This window comes from Saccostrea cucullata, unplaced genomic scaffold (assembly GCF_032062105.1).
Source record: "Saccostrea cucullata isolate Sc308-1 unplaced genomic scaffold, CSIRO_AGI_Scuc_v1 ctg367, whole genome shotgun sequence".
Lineage (NCBI taxonomy): Eukaryota > Metazoa > Mollusca > Bivalvia > Ostreida > Ostreidae > Saccostrea > Saccostrea cuccullata.
Genome location: NW_026923056.1, coordinates 98546 through 109328, shown reverse-complemented (window position 1 = coordinate 109328; position 10783 = coordinate 98546). Strand labels below are relative to the sequence as shown.

Below are 10783 nucleotides of genomic sequence, written 5' to 3'. Positions count from 1 at the left end.
GGGAAAGAAATCAACAAATCAATATTTTTTTTATATTCGCTATTTGAAATTGGTATTTGATTTAAAATTTTCATGATTTTTAATTCCTGATTCTTTGTTAATCAAACTTTTCATAATTCAATATTTAAATTTAAATATTTCAGATAATATTTCATTTTTCACATAATTTGTATACAGATATCTTTTCCTTCAATTAGTGACAGCGGTGTTCAAAGTGCGAATGAATTAAGGATTTCGACTTTCGTTCGAAGTGCTGTAAAAGGTAAGAAATCTTTTCTGACAATCGATTAAAAGGCAGTTTAAAAGTATTCCAACAAAATGGGTCGTAATAAAAGCAGAAATGACATAAAATTGCAGATCAATAAACAAACTACAATTAAATTGCCCTTTGCTGTCTTTGTTCATTCTGAGATGGGACCCGGCGGAATTTCACATAGTTTGTGGGCAACAACTAATTGACTGATATTCCGTCGAATATTTACCAACGTAGAAGCTAAATGTCAGCTTCTCAGAACCGTGCTTCATCGCCCAGCCTAAATATCCAACCACCCACACCCGCCCCACACGATGAATATTTAAAGTGAAAACCCGTAGGCCCTGGGGATTAGTTTAAAGATTTTCAGCAACGAAAGTTTTATTTTCTGAGAAATTATTTTAAAATATATTCATTTGGATGAAGTAAAAGTCTAAAGACCTTAAGATGTAAGAAGGAGAAAGTTGAGACGGTTTCATTTCGCATGTTGTGTATGTGTAGTTGATTACCTGTAAAATCATTCCTTTTTTGTTTCTATTAAACTAAACAAACTAAATCTTTAATTAATGAAAACTGTAACTCGATCATCAAATTGCTATATGTTACAAGTTAACTCCTGAAATGACATAGATAATTCGTTTGACTTTGGGCTGTGAAATAATTTCTCTATCACTTTATATGTTTCGTAGACTTCCATACAGTGCCTATTATGTCATGTTATGCTGCGAAATATTGTTTTGTTGTGTTTCATGGTGAATATAAGGCCTAGATAAATAAATTGTGTGTTTCCGGTTCCTCGACTGACCCTAGAATATAGGAGCCGACCCTGAACAATTTTTCTGCCAATATCAACTATTCCAGTTTTACTATTAGAAATCCTAATCTGAATTACTTCCCTGTAAAAAATGCATATCATATGCACATTAATCCAAAAATTTTGAAAGCTGGAAAAGGGCAGCATGCTTGCCAATAAAATGTTTAACTTAAATAAAATGTTTTCCCTACCTACCTACCCTATTTTTTCTCAGGCTGGAATAGGAAACACAGTATTTATTCATCTTGGCCTAATGAAGACATTTTTTAAGACTTGTTGTAGAAGTTGAAAAAGATTCCATAATTTGTGCTTGTTTTTGACAGTGATTAATGTTTTAATTGTCAGACTTTCACCAAGTTTCTCTCTATATTGACAAAAATATTCAGCTATTCAAGTCGGAGAAAAAGTAATAACTATAACCATGATAACTCTCTTAAGATTTGGAACTTCTATTTCTTTTTTCCACTTTGTTAACTTCAGACTTACATTTGTCGTTTTTGTTTGTAACAGAAGATAGATAACTCAATCTGACTATATTTTTCTTAGTGTTACAAAAGAACAATAACTCCTTATATTGACCAAGAATTGATTTTGAAGTGACCATGTACAAGTTCTAGTTCTACACTCCCTTGATTTGACAGATTGTAAGAAATCTTTCATTAAAATATCTTCACTCAGAGATAATGAGAATAATTAATAATACAGACGTGGTCACTGAAAGCTCTTCCAGATTGGGAGGAGGGATCCACTTTTATGATGGTAAGGGCACACAGTGTTCATTGAATTAAAAATATTTAATGAATTATTGCTTAGAGACATTAAAAAGATGTGTTAGTCAAAAACACAATCTTATAAGTTATAACTTATGCATAAAAAAGTTTTATATGAAACCTGTTATAGATGACATAAAATAATTATTCAACTTGCAATGTCTTTAAAATTTGGACCATCTAACAGAAGTGAAACCCTGTTGCAAACAGACCAGAATGCACATGTACTGAGTGAAATTGGTTATTTTCTGTTTACCTGTGAGAGTATTGATTGTTTACAAGTCTTTATCAACACATTGTGTCCTTGGTTAGTATCATATTCTTAGTGGATGTTTATACTATTGGGTCTCTTACCAGATGACCCACTCTGATGTCAATATTTGCTTTTTGAATGATAGTTACATACATATAATACAAATGTTCATTCGAATACTTTTAACTCTAAAAGCATGGTTACCGGTACTAGTGATTTTGAGCTTATTGAAAAAAATAGTGTATCCAAAAGTGTACCCCAGTCATGATGTCCTATCCTGAACAATTACATAAAAATTGGTAGACAATCCCCCTTCCCCCCCAATAAACTTACTTTATTAATAATTATTTGAACTTAAAATTCTTCATCTTCAGTCACATTCTACATGTTCTATGGATTTAAAAGAGGCCAATTAATTCACTATCATATCAAGCATGGACTAAAGGGTTGATGGCACATTATTGGATGGTGCGATGATGACGAAGTCCAAGGGCGATGATGATGTGACAGTGTAATAATGTAACACTGATGATGGGATGACATAGTGTGTTAATGGTACAATGGAATGATAGCGAACCATCACTTAATCATCATCATACCTGAATGTGACAGTCAAACCAATCCGGAAGTAGAATGCTATACTTCCTAGAAATATATCTCACCAATGCTACTGGCAGCCAGGGTCATAGGATTATCTAGAAATCTATCTCACCAATGCTAAAAGAAGCCAAGGTTATTGGACTTTCAGGATTAAGACCCTGGCATTTCTCATGTAGCATATAAAAAAGAGTACATTTACAATGTATTGTTCTCTGTATGTTTTTGTGATTAATTTTTAGATTAATTTTTGATCAACTCTTTGTTGGACATAATTAAATTCTGTTTTTGAAGAATACTAACAGAAAAAGAGCTTCAGGGTACGCTAAATACACTTTGATGATCTCAAGGTATTCTCATGTTGATTGACTTAATATCATGTTATGGTGAATATGAATTACAAGTCAGGGTATTTATTTAAGTCCCTCACTGTTTACCTTTCTTGTTCGCCAGAATGTACCGGAACTATTTGCACTCTCAACTACTTCTCCTCAGAAAGGCAAACCTCAAGCAAACTTGACAAAAACATTCCAAAATAAAAAGTCAAATTTGTTTTCAAAAAGTTCCATAACCTAGCCTTTTAAAATTTCTCTGAAGTATCATGATATATCATGAAATATGATACATCATGATATCCCCCCTCACAAATATGTAACCCTGTAAGTATCTACAAGAATTTAATACTGGTTATAGAAGGATACATGTAATATCTTTTAATAGGAGCTAATTGTTTCTTTAGCAGAATGGTGTCTGTTGAAAGACTTTCTGAATCTCTTGTCTGGGACTTTTTTTATCATTTATATTTGTAAAGGGAGTATTATTATCCAAGTTATTTCTGGAATTTGTTGTCTGGGACTATTTTCACTAGCTGTCGTCTGCTTATGACATGAAACCCAAGAGTCATTTATCTTGTCCTCTTAATATTGCTTTAAGTGAGTATAATGGGACTCTGATTTACCACAAGTCATCTGATATTAAGAAAAAAAATATTCTCATGGTGCTAATGATAGGAATTTTGCATAACTTAATTTTTTTTAACGGTAAAATTTTACACAGTGTTTGGATAGTATTAATGCTAGGTTTGTTAATTTTCTGTTAAAACAGGTGGGTGAATGAACTCTTGTGTATCAGTATTATAGAAACTTTTAATTTTCAATTATTAATGAAAATATTTGTTTGATATTGGCAATGAAAGCTAAATCCGAGTAACATTACTTTGAGGGCAATGGTCTGAGCTCTGTTTTCTTGATAAATGGTAAAATACGGAATATATAGGCTCTTACATTTTGAAACTACGGTTTACATGGTTTGATGGCCTTGATATTTAACATGACGATTTAGCTTACATTTAAATTTCATTTCACAGAAAAACAGAGATGACTCGATCTGCAGACAAGTCATATTTTCAGTAGTCTGAAATGTGATCCTACAAATAAAGATGAAATTTGTTGTCATTTTCTACAGACAAAGCCTCATCCTATCAGAGTTTGTGATAGTAGTGGCCGGGATTTACAAGGCATTGATTTTATTTATTTCTTAGAAGACTTTCACTACCTTGTTCTTTTTTATACAAAAATGTGTCATTGTTTTTAAATTTAGTTGGAAACACACTGATGTTTTGTAATGATTTTTTACCTTATACTGTAAATCACTTTTTATTCGCGAGAACTTTATTTTTGCGTAATTGCGCGAGACAGCGAGCATGTGAAAATTTCATCCTCGCGTATAGTATTATTCAGATTATACAGAGAAATTTTAAAAATTAGTGAAAATTATGTCTCGCTTATAAAGAGTCAATGACTATATATCTCGCGAAAATAAGGTGTCGCAATAATTTAGTGATCTACAGTATTTGTACAAAATCTCCATGTTTACCAGGTTAGAAAATAATGAGGGATAATTTGATATTTAGTAAGCAGGTGTAGTATATAAATGTTATAAGTCATCTGGTTCTGCTGTACTAAATATGAAAGTTCCACATCCTGAAGTGGGTTACTTTGCCATTTTCTTTAATTACTTGGAATTTTTAGCTCATCTGAGCAAGATTTTTTTTATCCATATCTCAAATTCTCTTTAAATGTGAATTTTAGTCTTCCTCTCTAGAACCACAGTGACGGTTGAAAAATGACAGATGCAGTGTACATGTTCTGAACAGTGTTTTTGCATGTTTACTTTGAGTCTTAGCTGGGTTACCTAGAACACCCCCAATTCCCCTTTTTTCATGAAGAAGGCAAAATAAGATCCATGTTTGTAGAATTATGTAAACTGTACACATAAATAACAAATTGCTTGTACCCTCCTCCTCATTTCATTAAAAAATAAATAGCAACACAAAATTTCTTGAAATTGTTTTATGAATCGGATTAGGAAACATGATAGTAAAATAAGAAAAAATCTTTGAACACCCCCTATTTCCTGTTTTTCCTGAAAATAAAAACAGATATTATTAAATTGCTTCGAAAATATTGTGATGTTGATAAATTAAATTCCTCATTCCTCAAGGTCATAGTTAGAGCTGAATTTCTTTCAAAATGCATTAATTTTTAAATTTTCTTAATTTTTTACTTTCATTAACAAGGGTGACAAAACATCTGAACACACAGAAGTACAGATATTTTATCTTTAGGATACCATAAAAGTATGAACTTCATATATTTTTATATTTAAAAATAGTAGAAGTCAGCCAGAGAGGTGGTCTACAGTTGAACTGTAGCAAATTTGACATTCCCTCAACAGAGCACTTGACATTATCTAACTGTCTTGTTAAAAAGTCAGGCTGCGCCAGACAAATTGAAGATGATTTTCATTTGTGTCTACAATTGTATTATGCAGCAGACACGATATATTTCCAGGATGCTTCGCTTTGACATTGCCTTGTGTGATTATTGGATTTCTGCATTGGTTGTGTTACTTCAGTGGCAGATAAATAATACTTCTGTGGAGGCCTTCGTCTTCTTGTGGTACAGTCCAGATTAAGAGTTCTTAAATGGGACTAAGACAAGTTTCTCTTTCTCTGTCATCTTTGTTGCTGTTTTGGCAGAGCAGGAAGTTGTAGGCTCGTACATTTAATGGGTTTCTAGGACATCTAATTCAATAAAGGCAAGTTTGATGAAGTATTTTCAGTCTACAAGTTTCCTCTGATCTGGTTTTTTGTCTATTTTGAAATTAAGTTTGAACAGAAATAATTGCATAAGTGTTACCTGGGAATGACCTGTGTGTACTTTCAGTCTATGTATTAGTTTTTATTTTCAACTGATCTATATGTATTATTTGACACCATCGGTAGTGATGAAGTTTAAACAAAAAAAAGAATTGTTTGAGCTGCTTGTTTGGGATGTTGTAACAATTTCACAAAGCATTAACACAATTGCAAAGTTAAAAACAAACATATTATCATTAATCAATTAATTGAAATTTATCTTAAGAAAGATCTCTAGTCAGTTTCTGACATACTGAAGTATTATTTTGGCTTATATTTGCAGATATGTCCATTACTGTGTTGAAATGTTAGGAACTATAAAATTTTATTTTTCTTTCCTGATTACAATCTAATTTATGACTTCTGTACAACTTGAATCTGAGTTAATTCTAGGAAGAACTCTATGATATATGAAGTCTTCACCAATTGTGAAATAAGATTTTTTAATTGATATAAAAAGAAAAGGAAAAAAAGTATTCCTTGTAGAGAATTTTCTGGCTTATGTTGTAATAAAGCTGTTAATTTGAATTTAATTGAGTGTAAATTTTGAGTGCATATGTAGCCTAAAATATATGATATAACTTCATATATACATGTAGTTAATACTACCTTTTTTTTAAAAGTATAATTCTAAGGAAGTTATTAAGTTGTTCATTGGAAGCAAATGAAGAAAGGGACAATCAGCATAAAAAAATGTTTAAGAATTTTGAAAGTAGAAGTAGGAAATAAGTATCATTAGAATAGATCTATCTTTAGTGCTGCATGAACAGCATGTGTTAATCTTCCATCAGTGATATTTAGCTTGTTAAAGGCTTATTACTGCTGGAAATAGGAAGTAATGGAATTTGGAATTGATTTAAATAATAAAAATTCTTTTTTTTATGTTAATAAGTTTTTATCAATCAGCTATTAATGTACATACGATCAAATATGCTTCTTCAGAGGTAATACATGGGAGACCTTGTAAACTTGTCACTTACTTAATACATGTGCCATATGATTGCAGCTTGTGTTAATATTAAATTGACATAAAATATTTAATATTGTTGACCTGGGGAATCTCTGTCTTTATGGAAAACATAACTTGATCTTGAACAATATCACAAGATCAGGAAAAAACTGTAGATTAATATAAATTATGATAAGTTGAAGGTATTCTATCCATCCAATAGACACGTGAGGTATAAGTAGCCTATTGGTGTTTTTCCTCATGTATTCACTTTTCTAGCTAAAGGTTATAATGGGCCATATGATTGGAGCCATTGGATTTTCTTGTGTTAATTTTTTTATAATTATTTTTACATGTTTATTAAAAGGAAAAGTATATGTAACATGTGTAATGAGTATTTTAATATTGTTAATATTGTTAATTGTTAATTATGTTCCCCAAACGAAGGTGGGGAACATATTGTTTTTACTCTGTTTCTTATTAGTATTATTATTATTATTTTTCTTCTTCTTCTTCCTGGAAAACATATGTAGGTAAAACCTTTTTAGGGTCATAGACATGTTATGTAGATTTGCGGAATCAAGGTCATTTTGCGCGCACGTGCTTGCAGAGCGCGCACGTGCAACACGTGAAATGACCAATATAATGGATATTGCCGTAACTTTTCTATTTTTTGATGAAATTTTTTGAAACTCATAATGTAAGGATACATTAGTAATATAGACAAGATGACATGGTCAAAATAGCAAGATCTCACGTGCATGCACGTGCGCTTCGCTCTGATTCAAAGTCTCAATATCTTTCTTGTTTTTTGACAAAATCCTTTGAAATTTTGAACATAGCCATGCATTAGGATATCCTACAACAAAATATATAGCAATTATCATAAAAACACGTGCATGCACGTGCGCTGCAATCTGATTGGCTGAAACTTTAAATAGCTATAACTCACGTGGTTTACAACCAAACGGGGTGGGATTTGGATCATAAAGGACTTCTATACCATGCACATGCATGCACGTGTACATGCGCTGCAATCTGATTGGCTTAAATTTAAGCAGCTACAACTCCCTTGGTTTACAACCAAACGGGGTAAGATTTAGCCATTGATGTAATGGACTTCTACAAGATGGTATAGTCACCATGCTCATGTATGCACGTTCGTGCACGTGCAAAGAGTAAAATAACAAATACACTCAAATGAGCGTATTTTTTAATACTTTTGGATTAAATACTTTAATATTTAGTATATCAAAATATATAGATTGTGTAGACAAGATGATATAGTCATTACGCACATGCATTCACATGCGCAAGCGTGCAATGCTTAAATTTGAATGAACTTGGTACACTTCTGGGTAAACGTTGTTAAAGTCTTAAATGCATAGAGTTTATCCTTTAATGAAGCCTTGTTAATATTGTTAATTGTTAATTAATATTGTTAATTTCTTGTTTTTTTAGGTGAGCTATGAGGAAAAATAAGCTACCAATCAGGTATGTGCTAATGAGTGGTAAAACACGCTACAGTTATATATAGTTATAAATATTGTGAAAAAAAAGTTATTGCTAAAGGTCAAATATCGGGTTTGAAAAAAAATTGGTCAACAATGGAAACTTATTAAAAATATTAATACTTGTACTACTATTGCTTTTTTTTTCAGTCAATACAATGATTTAGACTCCTGAGGAGTAAAATATTTTTGAGCCTGTTGTATTGACAGTAACAATTGTTTTGTTATCAATTAGTCTGGTACAGGTGAAATAAGCTTTCTGAAACTATTTGTAATGATTTGAAATTTCCCAAGTTCAGACTGCCAAATTACATCTGCATATATCCTTGATATTCAAGATAACAGTCCTTAATGAGATAACAAAGTTCAATTGTATATCTATTGTTTTTTTTACACTAGAGAATCCTTAAATATGAGGCATATGATATTGAATATTTTATTATTTATTTACCAGATAATGCAGGAACTTTTCTAGAAAATGGGATGCATTTTCACAAAACCCGAAAGGAATGGCAGACACAGAAAAATTTTCCGGGTGTACAATGTTGATGAACATGGTGAAGAATTGAATCATGGGAAAATTGAAGTGACGGATTCGGACCTGATTCTGTACCATCGGCAGAAGGAGATCCGCTGGCCGCTTCGATGTCTGAGGCGGTACGGATGGGAAGAGGAACTATTCTCCTTTGAAAGTGGCCGAAGATGTGCGACAGGACCAGGGATATTTGCTTTCAAGTGTCAGAGAGCTGAGGTACTGTTTAACACTGTACAGGAATCCATTCGTAGGGCAGGACAAAGTGAGCAGAATGTGCATCACGTGGAAAATACTCATAACAATAGTCGACCCCCATCCATGATTGAAATCCCAGACTTTCAGAACAGGAATGGCAACCATTCAAACGGAAATCCGCACCTACCCCAAATGAGCATGGAAAATTACGTAAACCAGGTAACCGTGGATAGTAGGAGCCAGTATGCCAATACTATGCCCCCTGCTAACGCCACTCAGAGTATATTTGATATTCTTCATATGGACGTTCCACAACCAAGCCAGCCTGTACCTCAGCTGAACAGTATCAATTACACAGATCTAGTGTTCACATCCAGTGACGACAGTTTGTGTAATAATGACAATAGTCCGGAGCCGGAAGAGGGTTCGCCTGTGAACACAGAGGACGTCTTTTTAGATGACAATGTTCAAAACTATGTGAATGTTCAGCCAGATAAGCAGCCCGCTAGACCTCCACCCCCTGTTCTGACCCGTAGAGATACCAATGGAATGACTAATTATAGTAATCAGTCTAGTCTGACCACAATGGACCAATCAGGTTGTCTGTACATAACGGTGGACACGGGGTCAGTTTCTGCCCCTGTGGCCCCGGCGCCACCTGCTCCTGTTAGAGAGCAGCCCCCCACGTACGCTGTGATAGACATAGCTAAGTCAGAAGCCCTACAGAATACACAGAGAGACAGGGTCAGTAGTCGATGGGAGGAAAACGATAACTGCAGTCGTAAAACGCGGCACAATAGCACGTTCGACTGATCGTCATTCAGTTCAACATGGAGGAATTGAGAGGATCCAATACCAAGGGTAATTGTTTGTAGTCATAAGTGATATTAACCATTTTGCCATCCAAAAAGGAAAATTGTATATTCGTCAAATTTAGTATCTGAATTTTATGTTACAATACAATGTTTTTTGTTTCATTTCTCCATAAATATTGGCCAATTTATTTGTTTAAAACAAAGGTTGTTGATCATATAGTTACACTGTCAAATGTTTTTTTTTTGACAAGTCTTTCAAAATGAGACATGAATAAAGATTTATATGTGTATATTTATGCTTTCATGAGAGAGATTTACATAATTTGCTGATTTTGTCTTTAGTGTTATTTTTTTAATTTATACATTAAGGTTGTATAATATAATTATTAACACTTTCCTTTGTCTTTTCATGACTTTTATATTTTTATTTAATTGGGAGAAAAGTTCTTTTTGGTAGGTGGCCAGCTGTGCTGTGACATGTTTTATTAGTATACCGTATGTTTTTTATTTAATTTTGTATATATATATTAAATTGTATTATTTGTAATAGCTTCTTTAGTTAGCATTTTAAAATCGCTAAAATTACTTCTCACTAAAAATAAAACACCAGATTTTAGGTAGAAATCGCTAAATTTGCGTCTCGTTAAAAGTTCCACTTATACGGTATATATTTTAAAAAATATGCTTGAGTTTAAATAAGCTATGTGTTACTAAATGAGAACTTGATTTTGTGATCAATTCTCTTGTTTTAGACTTCTTATACAGACACAAAAATGATTTAAATTTCCCAATTTATTTTTCATGCACTTTCTGGTAATTTAGAATCCTATTTGTTTAATTTTCAGCAAAATAAGTGGGTCAAACAGTATTTTAAAGAATGTTTTCATGTAGA

General features: G+C 32.6%; 1 protein-coding gene across 2 annotated transcripts; it reads left to right on the top strand.

The window, feature by feature from the left end:
- On the top strand, nucleotides 1-10376 carry LOC134263036 (uncharacterized). 2 transcript variants are annotated; one of them, XM_062745331.1, is made up of 4 exons: nucleotides 1-52; nucleotides 178-262; nucleotides 8297-8329; nucleotides 8801-10376. In XM_062745331.1, exon 4 carries the CDS (start codon nucleotides 8825-8827, stop codon nucleotides 9887-9889), a length of 1065 nt encoding a protein of 354 aa, XP_062601315.1. In that variant the 5' UTR covers nucleotides 1-52; nucleotides 178-262; nucleotides 8297-8329; nucleotides 8801-8824; the 3' UTR covers nucleotides 9890-10376. The 2 variants fall into 2 exon arrangements, with proteins under 2 accessions (XP_062601315.1, XP_062601316.1); XM_062745332.1 differs by lacking the exon at nucleotides 1-52 and having other exon boundaries at nucleotides 165-262.
- Nucleotides 10377-10783: the final 407 nt, after the last annotated feature.

Coding starts and splice junctions, on each gene's coding strand:
- LOC134263036 (XM_062745331.1), top strand. CDS start 8,825: ATGGGATGCATTTTCACAAAACCCGAAAGGAATGGCAGACACAGAAAA.